At 33.5% G+C, this 27,453-nt stretch overlaps 2 protein-coding genes and 1 long non-coding RNA gene across 8 annotated transcripts; 1 reads left to right on the forward strand and 2 right to left on the reverse strand.

Moving 5' to 3' along the window:
• Nucleotides 1-1,469: 1,469 nt before the first annotated feature.
• LOC131944364 (lactose-binding lectin l-2-like) lies at nt 1,470-11,250 on the forward strand. Of its 4 annotated transcripts, none has more exons than XM_059304927.1 (9): nt 1,470-1,623; nt 2,710-2,809; nt 4,612-4,703; nt 5,400-5,487; nt 5,889-6,110; nt 7,642-7,704; nt 10,145-10,198; nt 10,305-10,348; nt 11,048-11,250. In XM_059304927.1, exons 2-8 carry the CDS (start codon nt 2,734-2,736, stop codon nt 10,325-10,327), a joined length of 618 nt encoding a protein of 205 aa, XP_059160910.1. In that variant the 5' UTR covers nt 1,470-1,623; nt 2,710-2,733; the 3' UTR covers nt 10,328-10,348; nt 11,048-11,250. The 4 variants fall into 4 exon arrangements, with proteins under 4 accessions (XP_059160910.1, XP_059160907.1, XP_059160906.1 ...); XM_059304924.1 differs by having other exon boundaries at nt 1,472-1,623; nt 2,698-2,809; nt 11,048-11,249; XM_059304923.1 differs by having other exon boundaries at nt 1,474-1,671; nt 2,698-2,809; nt 11,048-11,249.
• Nucleotides 11,251-13,744: 2,494 nt separating this feature from the next.
• Nucleotides 13,745-20,636, reverse strand: LOC131944362 (uncharacterized). Of its 3 annotated transcripts, XM_059304921.1 has the most exons (5): nt 17,895-18,289; nt 17,161-17,433; nt 15,704-15,770; nt 15,329-15,394; nt 13,745-15,054 (listed from the first exon to the last, which is right to left on the reverse strand). In XM_059304921.1, exons 3-5 carry the CDS (start codon nt 15,759-15,761, stop codon nt 14,150-14,152), a joined length of 1,029 nt encoding a protein of 342 aa, XP_059160904.1. In that variant the 5' UTR covers nt 15,762-15,770; nt 17,161-17,433; nt 17,895-18,289; the 3' UTR covers nt 13,745-14,149. The 3 variants fall into 3 exon arrangements, with proteins under 3 accessions (XP_059160904.1, XP_059160905.1, XP_059160903.1); XM_059304922.1 differs by lacking the exons at nt 17,161-17,433; nt 17,895-18,289 and adding an exon at nt 20,571-20,636; XM_059304920.1 differs by lacking the exon at nt 17,161-17,433 and having other exon boundaries at nt 17,895-18,410.
• Nucleotides 20,637-24,196: 3,560 nt separating this feature from the next.
• On the reverse strand, nt 24,197-26,326 carry LOC131944347 (uncharacterized). The gene is made up of 4 exons (XR_009387011.1): nt 26,252-26,326; nt 25,853-25,930; nt 25,137-25,184; nt 24,197-24,243 (listed from the first exon to the last, which is right to left on the reverse strand). It is a non-coding gene; the product is annotated as an uncharacterized LOC131944347 (long non-coding RNA).
• Between the last annotated feature and the right edge of the window lie 1,127 nt (nt 26,327-27,453).

Genomic DNA, 27,453 nt, shown 5'->3' on the forward strand with positions numbered 1-27,453 from the left:
AATTGAAAAAAACTGTAACGTTTTGTTTCCCTCTAAACGTGCTAGATGTTTAATTTACTTTCTCGTCCGCGCGCTTATTTGTTCATTTGTTTTATTCGATCGTTTGATAGTTTGTTAGAACATTTGCAATGTTCTTTTCCTTTTTATTATTATTAATTTTTAAAATTAATTTGTTCGCTAGTTTGTTACTTCGCTCTCGAAATCGTTAATTTGTTTATTTGTTGTTTTTAATCATTCTGTCTTCGTTTCTGTGTTCACTTTTTTTTGTAGTTTGTTCATTTATTGTTTTAATAGCTCGTTTGTTTGTTTGTTCGTCCGCTCGCCCGATTGTTCGTACGCATATCTGTTCGTTTGTTTTTCGTACGTTTGTTCGTCCTCAACAAATGCACTACATTGCACAACTCAGTCAGGTTACGTCCAGGAAGACCACACTTGACTGTAACATGACTAATACTTACGCATGTCGAAACATTAGTGGTTTAATTTGATCGTCTGTTTGTTAATTTCTTGAATTGTTATTTTTAAGGGGTCGTCCACAAATGACATCACACTCACAGGGGGGAGGGGGTGTCCGTAATTTTGTGACGATGTGTTACGAGGGGGAGGGGGGGGGGGGTTCAGATGGTGCGACGTCACACTTTTGCATTATAAAAAAGCAATGTTAAAAAACGAATTTTAGACTTTATTTCGCGTTTTAGAAAACTTATTTTATAAATTGCAATGTTAATTGATTAAAATACTCTATTTTGACAGAGTTGAGACAAGAATTTGGAAAAATATCGATGTTTAAAGAAAAAAGGGGAGGGGGGAGGTAAAAAATCGTCCAAAAAAGCGTGACGTCATTTATGTATGACCCCTAAGTGCCGACTCGTTCACTCGTTTTTTACACGACAGTATTGTAGTTTCAACGGGTTGCGTCCCATATTAAAAGCTGATGAAATATTTCTAGAGGATTTCATCAATACTTTGCCAATCCTGTATTTTTAAACACTTGGCTTTGTTTTCTACAACCCAATTATTTCAATGTAAACAAACGCATATATATATATATAGTCATATATATATATATATATATATATATATATATAAATATATATATATATATATATATATATATATATATATATATATATATATATATATATATATATATATATATATTTTATAGTTATATATATATACCTATATATATGCTCTAGGAAAAATATCTGAAATAAACACTGCCTACACCTCTGCTTCTATTGACCATTCTCTTAATACGGGCTCTCATTCAATTGGTAGACACGTGTACATACGTATGGTAAGCTTTTAAAATGGTTGGGCACATCTGTATTACCTGTGGGTATGGCTTGCTACCTGTCAATCAAAGTGATTGACGTTTAAATTTCCGTTTAACGTATGCACATGGGTGTGGCATTTTCTTTTGAATCGGTGGTTGCACGCCAATTTGATAACAGTGATAGTCGTCGTAGTCAGCTTATGAAGGATTTCGATTTTTTGAAGTCTGTTTTTTTTTAGATTTATGGACGCTGTTGTAGGTTATTGGCTACATATGTTCTCATCCTGATTTGATTGATCAGTGCGTTGGCAGACTGTGTAATATAAGTCGCATGCTAAATTAAGGTACGTAAATCTATTTGACGTCTAAAGCTCAAACATTATCAGACTTAGGTAAGTTTATTTGTGTAGCATCATTTTGCTTTTTGTGTAACGAGTAGACTTTTTAAACTAACATTTTAAAGAAAATCATATTTTTAAAATAATAATAGTAGCAATACTTTCAATCTTGATGTTTTATATTTTTAGGGTTTAAATGATGAACTTTGCAACAAGTTTAAAAGTTAAAAGGAATATAATATAATAGTATTAATACATATTTTCCCTGTTATAATTTATATATTTAATAATGTGCATATACATAACACAGTTTAGAATTTTAAAAAAAAAACATAAAGCCTTAAAACATAAATGAATCAAACTAGTAAAAAATTTGGTGGCTTCCTGTACCAGCAAGGATGCGGAAATACATTGTAACCACATAGCCCAGCTTTTGCATAAACGCATCAAATTCGTCGTAAAAAACATAGGCGTATTTCAAAACGATATTAAGAGTACTCCAACCATATTCATGAGGTTAATCTTTTCATGGATCACGATAATCTGTAACCGCTTGCTCTTGATGACGCCCCTGCGACGCTCCTGACACTGAGCGCTCGTCGAAACGTGTTCTAGCTTAATATTTCAGAGGGTGATTCACGTACACATAATTATTTTCCTTCAGTAAAACGTGGGGTGACTTGGCTGTAGAGCAGGGGTCTCCAAACTACGTCCTGCAGGCCGGATGCGGCCCGCAAAGTCCTCTCATCCGGCCCGTGGAGATCTTTTTGTCCATGGAAAAATTGTTTGTTGGTGATGGCTGAGGAACTTTGCCCAGAAAAATCAAAGACATGCCTGGAAGAAAATGGCCCCCGAACTGAAATTTGATAGTTAATGTGGCCCTCGGATTGAAAAGTTTGGAGACCCCTGCTGTAGAGTATACAAAAAATAAGATCCAATAATTATATTTAATAAACCTCAAACATCTACAAGTACTTTGCCTTATTTTTGTGTGGTACCAGGTAGCAGCAAACTGCGACGGGTACGCTAGTATAAACATTTTTTGAAAAACTACTGTATTGTTGTCAAACGTTTGTGTAGATTTATCCGCAGATTGGCGAACTAACATTCTCGAGAATGTGGATTGGACAATTATCTCAACTAGTGGTGTCAGTTTTGGTGCTTTTCATCATCAACTCTCCTGGGGCAGTAGGTGAGTTCGCTTCTCAATAGCCATGTAATGACGTAACCATAAAACAACTACATAAAAACTATTAATGAGCCTTTTAATGCACTGAAAATATAGGTATGTAAAGAAAAATTATTAGCTGCTTGTTAGGGAACTTGCCGGTGCCAAAAACTCTTCAAATTTTGCAAATGGTCACGTCAGGCAAATACAACAAGGGGGCAAATGCCGATCGACAACACAGTTCAAGATCAACCGGAAACTGACCCCCTAGTGACAAGTGTTTATTATGAGCTAAATATTAAAAATAATTCTCCAACGTTAAAATCTCTGATAATTTCTTAGTTCGTAGGACGACCCCGCTAGTAACAACCAAAAAAAAAAGTTTCCTATCGGGAGTCCTGCATGGCCGATAAAAGCGAAAACAGGCCGTATTTCCGTATATTAACATTGTTATTTTTTGTGAAAACAGAGGAAAATTTCAAAACGTTATTTAGTGTACTTTCAGTGTTTGTTCCAGGCGTCTCTTCTCTTTTATATAGAAAACATATTATACCTTTACCAGTCTCCGCACCCGCAACACCCCTGAAAATGTCAAGTGCCCCCAGATAATAAAGTCTGAAAGAAACACTATATACATAGGCTCTGTAGATCTGGCTAATAGTTTGCCTTGACCTATATAATTCAGTCGGCGATTTAGGACAATTTTCGTTCAGACTCTACGCCCTAACAGATCTAAAAACGGAACTAGAGTTAAATCGTTTTTATGAAAGCTTTATATTGAAAATAAAACCCCGCGTCAAAGTCCTCTAATAATTCATGAGGTCTTAAAAAGACCCATGTGGGTACCATAAATTGTGTTCCCTACGAGAAAACCCCCAAATAACAGTTATAAGTGATACAATGTCGTATTTTCTTTTTTAAGATTGTACATTTTTTGTGAACAAAACTGAATAATGATGACTTTATTTAGACTCTTTGTTAGCAAAGTAACTTTTTAACGTAATGGTTTTCAAATGCAATTATACTTTTTGAGACAAGAAAAATAATTCAACATCAATATATTTAATTAGATTAAAACTTTCCGTGATAAAGTAATTATTTCACTAATTCTCATTGTTTATAAAAAAAATGAAAATATACTGCTTAAACGTGTACACTATAACAGTCCACAAAGCATCTATTCATCAATTAATCAGTTATTACATTTCTCAGGTTTAACATACAGTGAAATTAAACCTTTTGTATTAAGTCGTATAAAAACATTTTAGTGAATTAAAGTACAGGTCAGAAAAAAGATCTATTACATTATTAATTTAAATTTTTGTCAGTACTTACAAGCCGATTATTACACGGCGTATGCAGAAGTTAAGATGTTTATCAAAATTTGTTCGAAACCTAAGTGAAGCTAGGCAAAATGGCAAGTAAGAAAATAAAACAAACCTACAATATATGTTAAAAGCATCGGTCACTCACAAACAGGGAGGGACTGTCTGCGTTTTGTGTATATGGGCTTATAGGCTATATGAGTTTTATATGGCAATGTTTTCTCTATGTCTGCTCCTTGCCTTGGCTGAATATGGTTGGGGTATGTGATTGTTTTTTGCTGGAGTTGGCGTTGACGGGAGAGGTTGGCAAGGATGTGCGCATTTAACTGTATGTCTAATCATCTAAAACAATCGTATCTTAGTCTGCAAACTAAGTGGCATTAAAAAATAATACATATTAGATAACAATATAAAGTAGCATCTAGTTATGTACATAGATGACGAACTTTTTACAAAGAAAGAAAACTATTAATAGAAAGTTAAATTTATTCAACAACCAAGGGACAGGTTCAACTCTGTGGGACGGCGGTAAATGGGTTGATGGAAGATGTTTTCTGTTGGTTAGAGAGTCAGCTACATGGGTCAATGCCTTGGTAAGTTAACGTCTTTAAAATCAAGTTTCTTAATGCAACTCATTCCTAGACCGTACACAATTTAAACCCAATAGATCATTTCTATGTTTTTAAAATAAAATCTGAATCTACACATTGTATTCCCAAATGTTGTAATAGTACTACGGATAACGCTGTACCTGTCTTCCTAATGCTTCTGCTATATTATTGTATAACTATAAGTATTTGGAAGGTACGTACAGTAGAATAGGGAAAGAGAATAGTAGGGGGAGGCCAAGAGGTCTTAAATATTCTGTTTTACAATAATTTGCTTTCAAATGGCCCAATGTCAACGGATATTGGGAAACAATAAAAAGAATAAGATACCCTTTCAGGTAACTGGTAATCGCTCATATACAATCAAGGTAGCCTTTGTAGAATCATGAGTAATATATTTGCGAACATTCCATCAATTTAATTAATTTAAATTCAAGCACTTTACAAAACAGCTATCACCACTTACTTAATCATTCAAATTTTCAAACGTTTTTCGAAAAATCTAAGCGAAGCTAGGCAGTATGCCTTATGTAAATATACATACATAGATACGTATATATATATATATATATATATATACATATATATATATAAGGGATATGTTGCTACACTTGTCTTGTTAATAAAAATGTGTTCGCAGTAAACGTTTTCTATTCCACAATAAAATTCTTTGTCTGACAGTCTGCATGTCAAAACATTGGGGGTACTCTGGCAACGATTACATCGCAAACACAGTTGGCGGCCCTGAGAGCAGCGTTTAGTATCTATAGTATGTTCAAGCTTTTTCTTTGAAATCATCAATGTAATCTATGTAAACCTCCCTCATGACAACCAAAGTATAGGTCTTAAAATAACCGGTTGAAATTTAATACGTCATATATATATATATATATATATATATATATATATATATATATATATATATATATACATATATATATATATATATATATATATATATATATATATATATATATATATATATATATATATATATATATATATATATATATATTTATTTATAAACAAAATGAAGGATATAATTATTATTATTACAAACAAGTCATCAAAATATTTAAAAAAAAAGAAAAAAAAACAACAACAACAATACAAACAAAAAGTTACTAAGTGCTTTCTTTAACAATGAATATATCAATGTCTTGACTTTAGACGAAGAGTTCTGGATTGGTGCTAATGATAGAGTGACTGAACAAACTTTTGTTTGGACTGAAGATCTGAGCTCGGCTAGTGTGATATATAGTTGGTGGGACTCTGATGCTCCACACCTAGCTAGACCGAACATTTGGCACTGCGTCACTATGAGACAAACTAACAAAGTGTATGACAACAGATGCGATTATTTTCTAGCAATCTACATGTGCATGGAACCCAGTAAGTTGAATATCTTGTTTACGTGTTATTACTTTTGTTTTGTCACATTGTATTTCAAAATAAGTCCCCAAAATAGTAATGTGACCATTAACCGCCATCTTGCATTTGTCTACGTCCCCACAAGTTGCTCGCATTCATATTTCTGTCTCCCTCCCCGCCTTCACTTTCCATCAGTTATTTCAGCGCACAGATCGCTATCGCTGGTCATCTGACTAAGCGGCCAATCATACCATTGGCTAGACCAACACGTGTACACCTAACGCAGTATTTAGTCTGGATATAGGTAATCATCACGTGATACGCAAATTACAGGTGCACGGGGAGTTCAGGGTCCTCGGCTTTACTTCCACGTGCTCTGGGTTCAGTTTGACTTAGTTTTTTTTTTTTTACTGTACCAATTTTGGTATTCATGATATTTGATAACCTGTCTATTAAGTAGATTTAATAAATACCATACAATTATTATCTTGCTGCTATTCATAGTTACTTACTTACTTTACTTACTTACTTAATTCTCATCACTCCCTGTGGAGTATAGGACAGCAACAAATCTCCGCCATTCCACCCTGTCCTGGGCGAGCCACTTTAATTCATGCAAGGTCTTTCCAGTAGCCTGCACTTTTTCTTCCATCTCCCTCCTCCATGTTCCCAGTGGTCTTCCTACTTTACACTGTTACCCATTTCTTGATTAGTCCATGTGGCAGTCGATAACTTACTTAATTAAACTTTACACTGCTGGTGTCTTAGCACACGGGGCAATTGAATACTTATTTTACTTAAACTATTCCTGTCCGCGTTGAACTTCCACGTGAGAGTTGAGTGTGCATTTCAGTTACCTACTATAATACTTTCATCCTCCGCGTGTATCAGCAACTTAGCTGTAGATACGATAATATTATACACTGCATTATTTTATTTTACTACAGGCTGTAAAGCCTTGCTAGAGTCAAGGCGTCATCTGAACTGGTAAAAAATCCATTATCATTTTCATAAGGCTGTAAACACTGTGCATAATATGCCACTGAGTCATCAGACCTGAATGATACTACATATATTTATAATATACGTTATACCCGGTAGAGAAATGGCATAGACCCTCCTACCGGTAGAATGTTTTATTTTCAATTAACACGGTAGATGTAGCCTATACTCTTTACCGTTGGAAAGCAAGTTTGATGTTTCGATAGTGTGGCTACACATCGAGGCAAACACTTACTCAAGTAAAAAATGTAATTTGCAGATTACTTTTATACACCAATCATTAGGAATACTATTCTTAACTTTGTTCAACTGCGTTTAAAGTTAACAACAACAACTATAGTTAAAAATCAGTATTCAACCACACACGATCTGTTTCTACTCAAAATACACGACTTGCAATAATTTTAAAAATGCAGTACAAAATTAAATAATCAAAAATAGGATCGTTGGATTTGTAAATTTCTGTTGCTGTTACGAAACACAAATTATTTCATACACAGTTAAAATGTTTTTGTTTGCTTAAAATATATCAACGTTACATTATTTTTAGATTCGCGTACAACAAAATGTATTGCTCCTACAACAACAGAGGATGTTACTACGACAACAACTGGTTGGTTTTTCTTAAATTAACATTAACTAATAATGTTTTTAAACTGTATGTCTATAATAAAAAGACAGGTATTGTGCATATGTTACAAATATCAGAATAGAGCTGGGGAAACAAACTTATATTGTGTAAGTTTACTCTAAAAAATCTTGCATTATTACAATTAGATTATATACCTATACGGGCTTCTTCAAACTTTTTCAGAGCCTTACACACAGCCTACTTATTAATCTCTCTCTCTCTCTCTCTCTCTCTCTCGCTATATATATATATATATATATATATATATATATATATATATATATATATATATATATTTATATATATATATATACACATATATATATATAATCCAATATGTGTGTGAGTGTATGTCTGTCTGTCTTTTATGTATTACTATATCTTTTATCTGATCGCTATTAGTTGCTTAGGGAAGGATTCTATGAAAAAAAAGAATTTTCAAATTCGCAGGGATAGCGGCCCGGTAGGGCGCGATTTAATTCTTCTTTAAATGTGATATATAAAACTAAAAGTAGACTGCCATTTTGCAACGGTCATCCGATCGAAATGAATACTTGGGGAGTTGATGAGAACACTCCAGTGGAGGTTTCTGTTGAGGTTTCTGCAAAAAAATAATCTTTTTTTAATTTCGCACTGGCGGCGCCTGTAAGGGTGCGATTGTTATCTATATATTAATATATGTTTTATAAAATATAAAAGTCGTGTGCGGTTCAACACCGTTCATCCGATTACCATGAAACTTCGGGGAGTTGATGAGAATACTCTCAAGAGGGTTCCCGCGAAAAAAAATTCTCATGGAGGGTGCGATTTTTGGCAATAGATTGTTTAGCGCCCGAAACTCCAGAGCTGCTATCTTGGTATCAATTAATCGGGCGCCCTGCGTAGCTGGTAAGGAGTACTACTATATTCAACGTTAAAGCTTTCACAGCCGCAGCCGCGGGCGCCCCGACTATTGCGCGACCCGAATAGCCTCAGGAGCACCTGTGAGCACTATAGAGCATACGTTCGTTTTTTTTAATGACACAATGGGCCACAATAATCGTTGACTACATCGAAGCAAGCGCGTCCCCCAGCGCCCCCTGAAGGGTGCGATCTCGCACGGCGGGTTTTCCATGTGCGCAATGGTGACAACGTTCGTTCTAAACAGTGCAATAAAACATTGGATAAGACGGGGCGCTATAGTCGCTCACTAATCAGGCGCGTCCGCCGGCATACCGGCGCTATCCTATGAGCACTATGGCGCCTACGTACAATATTGACAAGGCGACACACAACATGCGATGATTAAACCTAGCCAATGGCCGTACGCGGCGTCCCTTATGTACTGTAATCCGGGGCACTAGATAGCGACCCTCTACGTCCCCGACACTTAGGAGGTGAGTAATTTACTTTGATATTACGATGAGTGATGATTTTACACTCAAGGCTTTCACACAGTACGCCCCCCCCCCCAAATCCGGCGTATTGGGCGGTAGTGTAGGTAAACCCGAGCCCCGATTAAAAAAAGATCCAAGCGCAGGCATTGTTTTGCGCATAAATAACTCAGTTTTAGAAAACAAGGTCACGCGTCTAAGCATATAAAATTGGTAAAGTATTGATGAAACCCTACTAATATATTTCGTCAGACTTTTATTTGTGTTTCATGCATTACTATACCTTTCATCCGATCGTCATGAATCTCTGAGGATGTTTTGTTGAGAATACCTTTTGAGAGGTTTCTGTGAAATAAAATCAATTTCTCACTGGCGGCGCCCCGGCAGGGTACGATTTGGCGCCCATGGCTATCCCTTGAGCGCTAAGGTGCATAAGTTCGTTTTAAAGAGTGTGATAGAATATGAATAATTGCACTTTTGTTTACTAAATTGAATCAAGCGCGTCAGCCCGCGCCCCTTCAGGGTGCGATTTGCCCTGGGCAATCCTCGGAATTTCTTCTAACCCCCGTGTTAACGCGTGGGGACGGGAACGCTAATGTTTTATACATTTCCTTGGCTGTGTATTGAAAATCAACTATTTAGCGTTATTTCAGCCGTTTTTTGCTTATTTAGAAACGGTTACATTTTTTTTTTAAATCTTGATTCTTTTTTTTCAGTCTAAAAAAGGATGAGTTCCATTTATGAATTTTATTTTAAGAGAACATATCAACACTCCAGAAACATGCATGCATCGGATTTGAAAACTAACAAAAATTATATAAAATTTACACTTGGAAATAAATATAAATTGAAGTTTACATGAGTATACTAGTTTAATTATAAATATCAAAAATATATTAACTCTATAGCTTGCTTCAGAACCCTCTTCTACTACTTCGTCAACTGAAACCACTATAAATACCTTTTTAAAGCTTAAGCATTGAATTGTTAAGTCTAATTAAAATTATAAATATTTAAATTTGTTACAACATTGGAAGAATTTCTTTCAGAAACCACAACAACCCTACCAACTACCATGACGACTGAAACTATAAAATCTACAAGTACGTTTTTCAAATCCATTTAGTTATATTTATTTTAAACTGTTACATATGACCATTGAATTGATGCAAACATATTTTATTCTTACAAATTTATTTTAACTTATAGAGCGCCATTGCCACAAAGGTTAAGGACCAGAAGTTTTATCAGTCGTAAGTTCCTTTCAATTTATTTACTTAGTGACTTTTAAAACATGTTCCAATGTTATGTTGAGAATACCTTTTGAGAGGTTTCTGTGAAAAAAAATCAATTTCTCACGGGCGGCGCTCCGGCAGGGTGCGATTTGGCGCCCAGTGCTATCCCTTGAGCGCTAAGGTGCATACGTTCGTTTTGAAGAGTGTGATAGAATATGAATAAGAATTAATTGCACCTTTGTTTACTAAATTGAATCAAGCGCGTCGGCCCGCGCCCCTTCAGGGTGCGATTTGCCCTTGGCAGTCCTCGGAATTTCTTCTAACCCCCGTGCATTGAAAGACAATAAGATGTGTTTTATAAAACAATGACACATTCCTGGTAGAGGGAGCTCGGGGGAGAGGGAGTTTAGACTTTTTTGACCAAATTTGTCGAGGAGGAATAGGTGATGGATGTTCAGATAATGTCACCATATAAACTTCTTTTTCGTTGTACTGTTTGAAACTGCTTTTTCTAGCATTTGAACTCAATGTTGATTGTGCTTAGGTAGAAATGTTTAAATATAAACTTTGGGATGATGTTTATTCTGTTGTGTAGCTATTGGAAAGGCGAAACAAATTAATTTCAAAGTTTAACATGTATTAAATTACACAATTAATGTTAAAATATATTATATTTCATTTTTGTTTAATAGCTTTTGTGTCTTTTTTTTATTACAGATAGCATGACCTTCCATCGATCCGTGGGACGGTGCACTTGCTAAAATATTCGACAAACTTCGATTGATAATTTTGGAACATTGGATTAAAATTCTACATTAAATTTCTAAAAATATTAATTTGCAACAAAATCTTTTTTAAAGTTTCTTTGTAAATTATTATATTCCAATTAAAATTTTAGCTGCACAATGAACTAGACGTGTTTTATATTCTTAATTTTAATTGTTTAAATAATTGCAACCCAATAGAAGACTAAATAAAGCACCGAAGAAAAATAGCGTAAATAATAATTAAAAATATTTCAGCTTGTCTGTCGTACAATTAACCGAAGAAGGCTGTTTAAAACTTGGTGATCAATAGAGGAGTTATAGGCAATTATACCATTTTCCGTGTCTTTTGTATATATTAAGTGTAGTAATATTAGCTCTATCACAAGCTTTTGTTAGTCTCCACAACTTTCGGTTTTGTTTATAAAAAGTAGAGCAAGTTTTACTCAAGCATTGGAACTAGCCTTTAATGATAAAAGTCACACCGTACTACAATCAGTAGAGTACTACTTTGCTGTTTGTATGGTTGGTTCTGTAAAACTTAATTACTTGTCTCGGATAGGTAATTAGCATTTAACAATGACCGACATGTGTTGTCTTTACACGGGTATAATATAGAATCTGGGAAATCTAACTCTTCCTAACACCTCGCTTCTACTATTTAAATTTTTTGGGGAATGGCAAAACGAATTTTAGAAGTACAATTTGAAGTTGATAATAAGATTTTATCATTGATAACATATTTTTATTTTTTTATCCCTTAAAACACTTTAATAAATGTTCACATTATTAACAAAAAAAAAATGAAAAAAAATAATAATAAATAAATAAAAAATAAAAAAATTAAATAATCACTGTTGTTATGTAATCCAGTAATGCGGTAGTTACAGAAATAAAGCGACAGTGTTATCCCTTAAATTTTCTCCAATATTCTAATAAACACTAAGGGGTGCAATCGGGGTATAGACTTTTTTTTACACGTTTTTATTTTACTTGCTTCCTCTGCGTCAGTCGTCAGTCTGTCCAAAAAAAAAATAGATCGAAACGGACGAGCAAAATTTCGGGCACTTTTGACTAAGAGATTCATTTCAAAGTTGGAACCAGGTTACGACATAAAGTCAATGCAATATGACATTGAATTTGACTTAATTCGATGCCTAATTTTTTTTGTTAATGAATTTTTTCTAAAAATAGTACCACTCTTTCCACATTTTCATTTTCATTTGATGCGCAAATGTTTTAAGTCATACAACAAAAAAAAAGTACTGAAAAAAATTGCATAAAAACGTTTAAATAACAAGCGTTTATGTAAAAATTACTAAAATGGAGAAAATAAAACAATTTTTTTATATATAATAACAATACACTGTTATTTTAATTACTATAAAGAAAAGCGTGGGGAATAAAAGCGTGGATTAAAAGATAAAATACTTGCCAGCGTTTGCTTGATCAAAGGCCGTCGTGAGTAAAATTTAGTTGACTGATTTTAGGAGGCGCGAAGTAGGGTCAGTTTACTATCTTTTCGAGATCACAATATATTGAAAGGGTTTTACCGCACATATTTTTAGTCATATTAGTTGTGTCATCCACGACAAATGTTTACAAGCTCTGAACAAAGTGAAGTTAGTAGTGCTCAATAGGTTCTGATAATAGAGTTTTTATACAATTTGAAACTAAATGGAAGAAACAAATTTACTAGCCATCGCTTAATCAGAGTGTCGTCCGTGAACTGCAGTTGCTTCCACGCACCAGAACGGCCACGTACTCTGCGAAAAGGCAGACAATTGCCTTTCGGAGACCGCAAATTACTGATTGTGTTTTAATACACATAATTTTAGTAGTACACTTAATAAAGCTGTAAATTTCACTGTCGTTTTTTCAGGAATTTAATTACATTTAAATATACAAATGCTGACTTTGGTCAGTTTTGAGCGTTTTCTAATACTGCCACTGTTTTTTCCCGTCACTTTGACAACTTTTGCTACAGGTGATTTTCCACAATGGGGGTTCATCATACGTACTTTGCAAATTAGCAGTGTTTCTTTCAGACATTTACCTTTGTTATTTGGGGGGGGGGACATTGGTTGAAGTATATATTTTATATAGATATTGTATTTATAATTTTTAGTTTGAGGACGTGTTTTTGGAGGGGGGAGGAGTTCCATGCCGAAGAGATGCCTGAAAAATATGTTTTAAATGCGTATTTTGTCCTCGAACAGTTATGTAAAAAAAAAATAATAAACTCTTATCTTGGGGCTAAGCAATCAACCCATGCAGTTTCACTGGTTGCTGTCGACGAGACTATGTAAGGCGGTGAACATCGGTCACTTTTTGCCGCATCATCAAAGTCGTAGAGGTGGGTCGATAAATGTAACTTCCGGAGATTTAAATATAGATATATAGTGTGTTAGGGATGTTCGTGAGAGTGTATAGTTAGTTAGTGTTAGTAGGCAGTATATAGTATAGACTAGTTAGGGTATGAGTAGAACAATTTATTTGTGTTGATTAACAAACCGATGTAGTATATGTTGAATTGGACTTGTGTTCGATTTCTTAAAACTTTACCAGGTATATAAGAAATCCCCGTAAAAAAGATACTGCATTCGTCCATCCTCACAAGACAGCTGGTCAAAAATGTAAATGTAACTCGTTTTACATGGCAGAAGTCAGAAATCTTTTAGTGAAGCCAACGATTATAAAAAAAAGATGTTTTGTTTTTAGGATTAAGTTTCTAGTTATTTAAAATATATGTAAACAAAAAAATAGATAATTTATAAGAACATCTAGCTAGGGCCTATCTAGGCTAACATTTATATCTTTGATTTCTAGGACAACAATATTAGTTATGGACAAATATTTACAACATTTTAAAACCAAAACAACTCTAAAATTTAGAATGGTAGATGTCAAAAATAATCTTTAAATATTTTACATCCAATGAAACATTTGTTTTAATCATTTAAATGTAATAACGTGCAAGTCTTAGCACATAATTCCGCCATTTGTTTTATTACGTTGTGTAGACAAGGGGAGAGAACTAAAAGTTACGTTAGTCTTACCACTCCCCACTATAATTTCCTTTAGAGTTTGATCCACTGTGAGGATGGTGGTAAAACATGTCATGCCCCTGTCTATAGACAGGCGCTCCACTGGAGCCTGGACATGTACATGTTGTATACCAGTACCTGGTCATTGTTAAGTAATCGAACCTCTCACGTTTGTGTGTCCATTGTCCTACAGAGACCTGTTTAGGACAGCCATGAGGATGTGACACTATAACGGTCAACTTGTCCACGTCATCAAATCCCCTGTATTTGTCCTTTACTTCGTCACATAGATCCTCAAAGCGCTCATTTATCTTGTCCAGTTCATCAAGCAACTCTAAGTCACAAGTAGTATAATACAACTGACACTTGTCTCCCTCAATTTCTGCATCCTCCATCTCCCAGCCATCAAGACTGACCACTGGACTTTTATTGTCATCAAAACCTAAAACACACCTGGTCTGTCTCGCCTCACTGGCATCAAAGACCACATGTGTAGCAGATACCACACGGACCTCCCCCCAAACTTTGCTGGGTGTGGCGGAGACTTTACACTTGGCACAACGACACGTTTTGTCACCCTCTGTGTACTTGTTCACTTCATACACCTTTCCCGTCCCAATTCTCATCACGTGACTTCCTCTGTCCTGATAACATGGATATAGAACTTGAGTGCCTGGGTAAAACTCTGGTCTCTCTAGACTGGTAAATTTAGTCTTTACCTGGACAGTTATTGCTGCCATTGCTTTAATTGTCTCAGAAACGAGGTCGTCGTCATGGTAACGTGAAGGGAGACAACTTGTGTTGAAATCTTTAAGAGGTATAAAACCTTTGTGACCTGGATTCTTCTTACAGTCAGTAACGTGTTTGTGTAACTCAGCTTCTCCTCTATAGCACATCTCAGCTTCATGATTTCCTACAGGAATAGGGAAAATAACAACACCTGTAGAAGTATTCACATATGGATATATCAAGTTCTCATGGTTTCGACAAGAACAATAACAAAATTGCCTACAGGAGCAAAGTAACAGCATATTATTTAAGCAGCTTTAAACCAATACAAATTGAATGTATCTTTGAACTTGTTCTACGGGTATCTAAATCAGCTATAACAAACTCACATGAGTGTTTACACTTGCCCAGTTTTAAATTGTTAAGATTACAGTGGCTTTACAATGGTCATATCTTACCTGGATGAAAGACACTTATTTGGTCAGTGTTGATAACTTCAGCTGGACTCTCAAAGTATGACATACCTATAATTTTTAAACATAAAAACACATTAAATATACTTTATTTTAATTTGTTTTGACAAGAAATATAACAAAAGCTGTCAATGTTTCCCTTTTTACACACAACACTGTCTAAAATTTCACTAAAATTTGTTTCTTAAAAATTATATTATGTATTATATTATGTATATTTTATCTTGTAAAAAACCCGTGTAACTTATTCAGGAAAAAAAATATAAATAAATATTAATTTACAAACCGTCATATTAGTTCTTAAACTACATTACTAAAACATGTGTTCGTATCAGGGATTTAATGTTTATATGGCTCTACCTTCAGGTCCAAATTGTGAGTCTAGTTTTTCTTCTCTTAATTCAATTGAGGTTTCCATGGTTTGTTTCTGTAGATAAAGTTCTGTATCATTAATAGAGCATTTAAAATAAGACTTAATTATAATATGACAATAATAATTAAACTAATGAAGAATTGATAGCAAAATTTAAACATGACACTAGCTGTAGAATTATCGACATTTGGGTATACCAATTTCTTATGTTTAATGAACCAAGCTTTATTTAACAAATAGTAACCTAGTAGTCAACAATTTTCTTCTTACAAGTAAAAGAAAGAAAATAATATTAGAGTTATACAGAAAACATTAGGTGTTTAAGTTTAATATTTTGGTTTTTTTATAATCATAGCAAATATGGTGGTAGGCTAACTGTTTCTTTTGAAATTTGCTTTCGGTAAACCTTTTAAAAATTTTCATTAAATGTGATTTTCAATATGTAATCTCAATATGAAAATAAATTATAATGTAGATAACTTTATAATGTTTTTTGCTTAATTAGCCTTAGTTATTTCTAAAGACTTGATTATTCACAAAAAATAACTTTCAAATTATTCTAAAAGCTGCATCATAGAAATAATTTTTTTGTAATTGTAACAACATCAACTTCATTGTTGTTATTATGGGTACGTTTAATAAACTCACACGAGCAATAGTAGTAGCTTCAACTATAACTTTATTTACACTTTATACAGAGAATTAATAGATCCATAGTAAATCCATAGTCACAACTGGTATAAGTACAATAACAGTCACAAATCAAATTGACGTAGTGACATCCTACATTCACAGCTAGTCTCCAAGTCCAAGCACAAGCACCCCGTTCACCTTTCGCTCTACCTTTTATACGGTCCATTCTCTCCCCTTACGTACATGAGCGATCTCACCCAAAAGCATGGGAAAATACATGACGAGTCGCTCAGACAGTCCTTCCGCTAGCCAGGTACTCTACATTCATGCAACTTCATGTAAAACACAATATAATATAAACATACCTAATTATACAGTCTGTGACAGTAATATTAAAATCATAATAACAATTTATTTAAAATGAAGACGTCATTCTAAATAAATTTAAGAAGATAAATTTAGAAAAACGTACATGCTCTATATATGCTGGTATAGACAACAAAATACAAACACATTGTATTCAGTTAAAACTACTTAGATTTTTATTTTAAATAAAGCTTATTGGTTACACAAATGCCATAATAAAATAAAATCTACAAACAATAGGATTAATTATTGCAATTTTCATTAATTGTGCATTTTGTAATGATGACTTTCATTAAAAGCAAGGACACGATTTCTTTTTTAAATATCGATACTATAAGTTTCTATTTTCATATTTTTCATCTTATGACGAATGTGTAATGATTCAATTTTAAATTAACATATTATTCCAGTTTAATTACAACAAAATGTAATTGAAGTCACTTACGGATCTATGAGCTGTTTTGTGTATCTTGTAGTTTGAACTATTTTACAAATTATTTTTAATTATTAGCTAGAGTCTACAATTGAAAATGGTAATTCAGTATGATGTATAGATCTTGATTCTAGGATCGACAGTCATTTTCAGTGGCAACGTATAACCTCCTTATCCAAGACACCTCACTCCCGCTCCAAGGACAAGTTAGGGAATGGTAAGGGACGGTGATGTCTTCTATATCCTCCTCCCACCAACGTCAAAGTGTGGAACGGGAGTTGAAAACTTTAAAGAAAAAAAAAACTTAACCTGAGCTATGAATTCAATAACTCGACCGGTACTGGCATTGATAAAAAATATATCGTGTTTTTTCCACTATCGTAGAAACTTCTGTACCGTTGTTTCAAATGTTTTCAACAAAGACAGTATGCGTGCAATTGTATTTAGACATAGCAAACACGTACACTCAATAATCAAATGACAAATTCCAACACTTGTATCCAAACACATGCCTTATAGGCCTATATATTCCTCATTTAATTTTAAAACAAGAGGAATGCTAAAGCAACTGCAGGAATTGCCTACTGGCAGTTTCCAAAATGTTGCTGAAAATGTTGAATTTAGTTAATAACTGTTACATATTTCTTAATCAATTTTCAATAATGTGTTTTCAATTCAATCCAAATACATGCTCTATCTATCTTAATCTATAAACTAAGACATCAAAAGAAAAATCAAGCTCTTACCATCAGCTTCAAGATAAAAGGTTTTCAAAATGGCCGTTCAGTCAGTTACTGCGAAATTCTATTTATAACCTAGCTTTAAAAATAAACTATCACGGTTGTTTAATTTCCCCGCTATTACTTGTGTATGAAAAATTAAGACACCGCACTGGCTAAATAACTTGTTTGGTTTATTTGTGACACATTTGTTCGAGTAAAGATAATATGACAGAAAAGACGGTTTAAAATGTGTATTGTGTATTGTATATGACGTCTTTTGTGTATTGATGAACTTGAGGTTAACGGAGAACAACAAAAACATTATTAATTCAGATCCTGATAGTCCGTATTGTTAAATTTATAAATCCTTGTCCTTCACACTCTTTTAGATGGCATTTCTCAAATCTTCGCCATACAATCTGATAAGGAAACAACAATTAGAAAAAAATATTAAAGTAGGCCTATATTTTTATCAACTGTCGTTCTTTTATCTTAGCATTCAGAAGATGTTTCTAAATTAAATGAGGTGACTCTTAAAAGTTAAAATACAATACGTATTTTTTGCTTAAAATTAATATGTTTAGATATATATGTAACAGAAAGAGGAAAGATCTGACGTAATTAGGCTAAATCAATGTATACATTCACTTTCGTAAAGTTACGTTTATAAAGTGAGGCTACTCTTCATATGCCGAGGTCACAGAAACAAGTGAACTCTACTTCACTTGCCCCATAGACCGTCAGGTATGAAAGGGAAACTTTACTTACTTTTACTCAGCGGCGTATGTAAGGTTTCGGGGTAAATAAATGTTTTGGATTTGAACCATTTTGGAGAGTCTAGCTACTATTATGACAGAGCTCGCATTTACCAGACTGGCCTCGACACAGTAAACTCCGACTAACTGGCTTTTGAAGATGTCGGTTCGATCACTGCATGTTGGTCGTTATCGACCGTGGGTTCTTACCAGGTAAGCCAATAGGTGCTAGACCCCATGACTTGCCTCTGGTACTGCGCTACATTGTGGGGTGAGTTCGGACATACGAGCCTACTAACTGGATAGTCTGTTAACTAAAAAAATCTAAATGTTATAAACCTTCCTAAGCCGGAAAAATACTTAAAAAAACTTTTTAAAAAACCACGTTTTTCTTGTGGACTAAAAAGTAGAAAATAAATTTTTCTTTTGTGCTTCCTCGAGCTGTGCAGATTCTTGTGATGACTGACAAAAAACGTGGGTACGTTCACGATCAAATTTCCCGACCCATCTGCCCGACCCACGTTTTTTGTCAGTCATCACAAGAATCTGCACAGCTCGAGGAAGCACAAAAGAAAAATTTATTTTCTACTTTTTAGTCCACAAGAAAAACGTGGTTTTTTAAAAAGTTTATTTTAAGTATTTTATTTTCTCCTTTTTAGTCCGTTGCTACACATGAAAAACGTGGTTTTTAAAAAAGTTTTTTATATAGTTTATTTTCTACTTTATCTAATGACTTGATTAAGTCTGACTTGACTAAGTGTTTATAAATACACGGACTAAAAATCTTGAGCGACCAGGATTCGAACCTGGGTTGTCGCGGCCACAACGCGAAGTACTAACCACTATACGATCACGGCCAGCGCGCTCACATCGATTGGGGCCGAAGTAACTGTGTCAATAGGCCTCCAGTCTTGTCGGTATCTTTAGAAATCATGTCCTCAATTTTATGGTCCTTGGGGCGTAATTAAATTAAGCTAATTACGGTCTCTAATTGCTAGTTTTTATGATTGCATCTGAAATTGTTAGGCGAAAGTAGCCTGCATGCCAAATTTCAGATATCTAGAGCAATCAGAAGTGGGCTAATTTTCGATGTCAATTTTAACAACAAACAAACAAACGCGAAGCTGAGTTAAGAAAAACGTGTTAAAAAAAACTAAGTTTTAACGGTGTGTTAGTGTTTGTATGCGCATATGTGCCTGCGTGTATGTGCCTATGTATATTCGCGCGTTTGTATGTGCGAGTGAGAATTTTGACATTAATAAATACCTCAATTGCAACATTTACATCTCCAGTTCCAGATTAAAGGCGATCCCGTGGTTTAATTCTTTAGCAATAGCCTCATTCAGCGTCACAATTTTTATCCCCAAAGAGGAGTTAAATTCACCAAGCACTTCATACCATCCTTATCGGTGTGAAATGTACTAATTTAGTTTATCTTTAAACCTGTTGTTTTTCTCGTTTTTACAGCATTCGTGCATATACAACCTTTCGCATAAGTCTTATGAAAACAGAATGCATTTTATGACCACCCCGGCAAATTAAAGACTTGTGTAAGGTCAGTTAAAGGGAACGTTTGTATACGTAGCAATCTGCTGATAGGTGTTAACGCAATCACAGGAATATTTTTTTAAATGTCCCAACATACTTTCTAACATTACATCATCAGTGTAGCCAAATCTTCTTCAAATACATATTGAAAAAAATACATATATAAATATAGATAAATAAAAATAATATGCATAATTATAAATATAGGTTTACATATATATTTATATACGTTTATGTATAAAAGTATATATGGGTGGTATATTTGTAGAACTATACGTCTGTATATATATATATATATATATATATATGTATGTATATATATGTATATATACATGTGTGTGTGTGTGTTTTCTACATTAAATATTGCCATTGCTTACTTTTTAAATAATTAACTCACCTGTTTTCTAATGGCTTCTTTCTATGATGAAAACATTTTAAACAAGTAAAAACAGAAAAAAAGCCATACAATTAATTAAAAACAAAAAACAATTCTTTAGTACCTGTAACGTTTGGTGACTAACTTAAAAGTGTTAAAAAAACCATTTGACCTATTTTCTAAAAATAGCTAAAACTCCCAGGTAAGTGTCATGTGGTACTGTGTGTTGGAATATCAGATCAGGAATTTCCGAACTTACGAAATGTTGCTATACTTTATCCACTAGGCTTAACTTAAAGTATGTTTCTCTAGCTACTGTATATTAATTTAAATTCCTATGTTTTAAATATATGTTACTTGCAGAGGCTAATAATATTTTTAATTGGGTACACAGCAATCCAATTTGTACACATATTAAAGAGTGACATTCAAAACTTGATGCTTGTGTAAATTTTTAATTTTTATTCTCTCGAGTTTATGACAGAAGGGCATAATGTAACCTGGAAAGTAATAGCAAAATAAGTATTGATTTCTAGTAAATGACTAAGATATAATTAAAGAAACAGACAACATAAATGAAAATACCAAATTGAAGTTACACACTCAGGGACGGTCTAATGACTTGAACCCGGATTCGAACTCGAGACGTACGGGTTAGCAGTCCAGCTCTCTACCGCTCGACCATTCCGTCCCAAAGGGTAGGTAGTCCTAAAAAAGGGTAGGCTCAAAAAAATAACTGGTAAAAACAAAACCCTTTTAATTAATAAAAATCCTTTTTTTATTCGTGTGTATCTAACTTAAGGTACATGAGGGAAAATATTTTCATGCAACAGGGAATCCTTTAAAAATATTATTGCCACGGAAAAAGGCGCCCCATTTTGAAAAAAAAAGTTTTTGTTGAGGTCTCACGGTTAAACAAAATAGCATTTATTTTGCCCATATAATAACTAGTTTATCATTCTTTTGCGAAATCTTATAGTGTCAGTAAGTGAGTTTTTGCAACAATTGCAAAAACACTAGAGAAACAGCTGTTATAGACGAATATTTTGGATGCGATAGCCAGATACCATTTAAGCTGCAGTTTTAAATTATAAACAGTGAAAGTTAAGAATTTCAACGGCTAAATGCATTCGCATACTGCTTTAACTGTTTTCCACATTGATTGTGTTAATGTAAAACTTATACCCTTAAGAAACAGTGACTGGAAAAAAAACACTTTCCAGCTTTTCCTAGAAGGAGGCGCTTTTTCGAAGACTAAAATCTAAAAATTTACACTGGTTTAGTGTGTTGATATTCATTACCACTTACAAAAGAAACCATTTGCATTAAAGCATATTGTGCGATTGTGTAACATTTAAAATAAAGAGTAAGTGACTTTTAAAACCCGCTCTGCAACTTTGTTCACGATGGTGGATGGGGTGGGGGTTGTTGGCACTTTTTCGCCATCAAAAATCGCATTGACTTGTATTGGATAGGTGGGTAGATAACTACTGTAACACTTAGAATTGTATTAACGCAATGTATGATTTCACTATCCAGTATTGTTAAGAAATGACGCGACTAGTTCTTTGTACGATTCTTACGATTCTTTTCACTTCAACGTGAGATCAGATACTTTTACTTGACTAAATTACATCTTGCTTGGATCACTATATTAAAGAGAAATAAATATAAAAGATTCTTGTATCGCTATTCTTCTGTTTATTCGTTACTTCATCCTAAGCTTAAGCGTAGGCAACACTTTGTCATCTCACTTGATTTTTAAGAAGATCGAACCTTAATCCAGCCTCACCCTACTCTTTTTCAAATGATTTCCTTCAAGACGTATTTGGTCTTTTTCTCTTCCTCTTTCCCCGTGGACTTCACACAAGCACCTGCTTAGTGATGATATTTTCTGTCTTTCTGATATTTTGCCTTAACAACCACCTATTCAATCTTCACTGTCTGTAACCTAACTCAGAGCCATACAGTAAAAGAGACTTCATAATTAGCTATAGATGCTGATTGAATTTTTGAACGATGCATTTCAATTCCACATAGGCTTAGTATGTTAAATACGTTTTAAATATTAATACGATCGGGTATAGCCTAGGAATTTATCTAAAGGCAGAGGCGTAGCTAAGGGGGGGGGGGAGGCCGCCCCGGAAGCCGACCCTAGAGGGGCACCAAAAGGGGTAGAATTGTTTTTTTTAAAAAGCTCATTTTAAGCTGTAGTTTTGAATTATAAACAGTGAAAATTAAGATATACTGATTTTACTGTTATCTACCTTGATTTTGTAACTGTAAAACATATACTCCAATTGTGTGACATTAAAAAAAGAGTTAGTGACGTTTAAAACCCGCTCTACCAACTTTGTAAAGATGGTGGGGTGGGGGCTTTTTCGCCAATTATAATCGCAAGGATTTACATTGGATTGGTGAGTAGATAACTCTTTTAGCACTAAGAAAAGAAACAAACTTTACCAACGCTTAATGCACAATTTCACTAGCCAGTTTTGTTAAGAAATGACGCGACTAGTAGTTTGTACGATTCTTACGATTCTCTCAACTTCAACGTAAGAGATCAGATACTTTTACTTGATTGCATTACATCTTACCTGGTTCACTGCATTAAAGAGAAATAAATATCACGGATTCTTGTATTGCTATTCGAACAGTAAAATATAAGGCTGTCGGAGCGGGTGGATGGTGACACTCTTTGCAAACAATTTTAAGAGAGAAAAAATTTAGTATATTGTACTGAATAGATCTTGTTTTTATTGCTTTTTTTATCACAGTTTGTTGCTTTGTTCAACCTAACATAATTTTAAACTGTAATACACTAGTATCGAAATTGTTCTAACAACACGTCCAAAAGTAGACCTGCACCTTCTACAAATTACACTCTAAAGTAGTGGTTCTTAACTTTTTGGAGGTACAGAACCCTAACAGTTTCATATGCGCATTCAACACACCTTCTAAATAGTTGTATCGTCCTGACCCAATACGATCGTGAATCGTATGAGTCGGCTGTGCGTATTGACCTCCGCGGAAGCCCTGAGACTAACGTACAGAACCTCTTGGCTTCGATGGAGCTCACTGTTCTAAACTCTTTTGATTTTCTTCTTTTTATTCGTTTCGGCTTCCTAAGGAACATAGGCGTGGGAAACACTTCGTTTGACCTCAATCTAACAAACTTATAATACAACTATGTACTATGTCATAACAGAGACTGTTCCAAAGATAGAACATAAAAAGACTGTTCGAAACGAATTAACACCTGCTACAAACTGCCCTCTAAACTCATATGATGTTTATTTTTTCTGACATTATTAACCTTTTTTTAAAGGACAATGCATCTTAAGAGGAATTTTATGGGCGTCGAGTAAAGTTTTAGGGAACGACAATCATACATCGTTATTATTAAACCTTTTCCGACTTCTCCGGACTGTCAAACTCTCTCTCTCTCTCACACACATATAAATATATATAGATATTTGCGTGTACATATATATATATATATATATATATATATATATATATATATATATATATATATATATATATATATATATATCTGGCGACACAACTGAATGTTTTATTATGATCCGCGTTCATTTAGTAAAAGATCAAAAAGAAAAAAAAAACCCAAAAAAATATGTGTCAATGCCCGATGTTTATTTTTTCGTAAAGATTCTTTCATTCATTTTCTTTTCTGCAAGGGAAAAAAATAAACAGAGTAAATAATACCAGTACAGTTATATGTATATAATTACAAATATTAAAATTCTAAACCTAAAGACTGTTTATATTATTTCTTTTTTTTTAAATTTAACTTACCCAACAAACAAACACGTTTAATACGCACACTAAAATTTGTAAATCATTAATCATCGATTGTTTTTTTTTTTAATTCAGTATGTTGAAAGCTTTCCTATTTGTTATACTTTGATCTGCGCAGTCAGTTTCATAATTGGAAACTTCAAAGTTTTGCTGAGTAAAATTTTGTATGCAACGTTAATGTGTAAAGCATTGCTATTTTATCATTTATCTAAACATTTTATGAACAATAGAAGATGAGGATAATTTGTTGGGATAGTAATAAGAAGTTGCTGAATGTGTTGATTGAGATGTTGTGATTTTGGATGGAGATGTGACGCAAACAATGTTAATAGTGAAAGTGTCGGTAAGTATTGAAAAAATGGAGTTTGTGTTATAAATAGCAGACAGACATAGCGAAGATATTTTTTTTAAAAGTATAAATCAATATATTAGCTTGGTTGTTTGTTAGCGTAAAAATGCGTGCTAAGGGATGGAATGAAGGGAGTCTGATGATATATTAGGGACCTGGATTTTGGAGTGTAGTGGTGTTGGGGATTACGTGTAGTGGCAGCGAGTTTGGAGTGGTTTGGCAAATGTGAACGGGTCGCTATGAGACTATGGTTGTTGCCGGTGTGTGTGTGGATATGTCTCAAAGTGTACGTGGGTATTACGACTGGCATTGGATTTTGCGGGTATCTTTCACGGGCTTTTATGTTAGAAAATGTATTATAAACTTAAAGAAACAACCTTAAACTACGCATTATGTTTTAGCTCTCTATAACTTACTACTTTACAGGCCAACATATTTTTTCTCCACCATCTCCTTTATATCTTCTATATGAAGAAAGAAAAGAAAACTAATATGAAACAATAATGGAGGGAGGTTTTTATTAAATATCTTTGGTCTCTGTAGCTAAATATTGATGGTGAGTTGGATAACAACAATTGCTATAATCAAACTATTTGTATCCTAAAGCTATTACATACTTGCAATATTAAAGTCTATAAATTGAATACCACTTCAGCCTGATAGTGGACATTTCATCAATAAGTATTAGATTAAAATCGGAGATGTCTATAAACTTTTGAATTATTTCTTGTTCGTGAAAGTTGTCTTTTGCACTATTTTCAAGCCAGGGGACAGAACTCATACAGCCTATGTACAACTTACAAAACCAAGATTGTACAACAAATCACTCTTAAACGTTTTGAATAACCAGGTCTGCATGTTGTGTCAAGCGTTGTTCTAGTCTGAAAATAACTACTTTGTTATTTAAACATTTTGCCAATGTACACCGAGCTTATTCTCGAGTTTAGCATAATAAATCAATCGGAAATTGAACAATAAAACATGCTTCGAAAATTCGTTTCGATGGCAATTTTAAATTAAATCTCAGTAACAATAAACCTTAAGGACATTAAAGCTCCTTTGAAAAAATTATGAAATTTTTTAAGGAAAATCCGACTCATAATTTTAATAACTGAAAAAAAAAATTATGTACCTTGTATTAACCACACAATCATAATCTACACAGCACGTCATGTAACTTGTACAGCCTTCACCAGTCGTTTTGCAACAACTGTTTGATAGACAATAAAACGTAGGTAAATCTACAAATTCATATATGTCTATATCCATATCCACATCCTTTTCAATTTCAAAATAAATTCTTCTATCCATCAATTCATCCAACCTCCAACCCTAAACCCACCCACCCAACCTTTCATCCACCGATCCAACTATTTAAAAATCAAACTTTTTTGTTTGTCTGTCTCTCTGTTGTTGTTTTTGTTTGTTTGTCTACCTGTCTGTTTTGTTTGTTTGTTTGTTTGTCTGTCTATCTATATATTACCAATGTAAGAAAATGTTTATTTTAAGAAGATAGTTTAATTTAATTGACCTGTCTGTCACAACACAGAGATTTGCAACATACATCAGAAGAAGGCGAACTGCGATCTTCATTTTAATCAGCTCAGTATAACTAAAATAAAATCATGTTATTTAAGGATTAGGTTAGGTATATTTGATTCCACCAATTGTGTAAGGAAAGGGCGCCTGAAACGTGGGCAACTTCTGTCTCTGCTAATCTTAACAACCAGGCATTGTGCTTGGATTTGTAATGCGTAATCATCCAATGGTCGACAAGACTACTGAGCGATGTTTAGAATTGCATGATGGGTATGTGGATGTATATAAATGTACATTAGATTCGTAAGACTTGGTTTATTATATTGCATTTTTGTAACCCTTTCAAAAAAAAACATAAAACCCAAACTGATATAGTATTTTACAGTAACAGGTAGATAATCTTTACGAACTTACATACGCATTAGCCAGATTATGATTACTGGCCAAGAGACAAATATTAAAATGCATATAACATTTTTCACACACACACACACACACACACACACACATATATATATATATATATATATATATATATGCAATAAAAAAGGAGACCTACATTATTTTCTTTAATATTTAATAATTCACTACTTTTTAAATACCTGTAAAAAAACATGATTCATTACGAAAAATTCAGTAAAATAATTTAAGGTGTTCAATAGAAAGTGATTCACGCTTTATTTTTATAGTTTTTTAAATAGTAGTTTATTATTGCATATTAAGAGAAAAAATAAGTTTCTATAATTAGTGCATTACTAAATATAAGATTATTAATATATTCTTTTCGAAATAAAATGTCAGTAGGGCTACTTTAAAATTGTTAATAGAGTTTCACTGATTAAATATGAAAAAAATGCGCGTGTAATAGAGAGGTAAATAGCACTATATATATATATATTAGTATATATATATATATATATATATATATATATATATATATATATATATATATATATATATATATATATATGTCATATTGCATTGTCCTTGGGTCTTGACCTACGTGCGAATATGAAATGAATTGGTCAGATAAAGTAATAGAAATTTAGCTTTGTAATTTCGATCCATAGACATAAAAAGCCGGTTAAATAAAAGCTTTTAATGACAAGTTCATCTTGAATTGAAATGCATATATTTTTAGCTAATATAACCTAACCAAACTTTATGAGACCTAATTTAATTTGATATTATCAG

This window comes from Physella acuta, unplaced genomic scaffold (genome assembly GCF_028476545.2).
Source record: "Physella acuta isolate Inbredline_101_S28 unplaced genomic scaffold, ASM2847654v3 ptg000489l, whole genome shotgun sequence".
Taxonomy (NCBI): Eukaryota; Metazoa; Mollusca; class Gastropoda; family Physidae; genus Physella; species Physella acuta.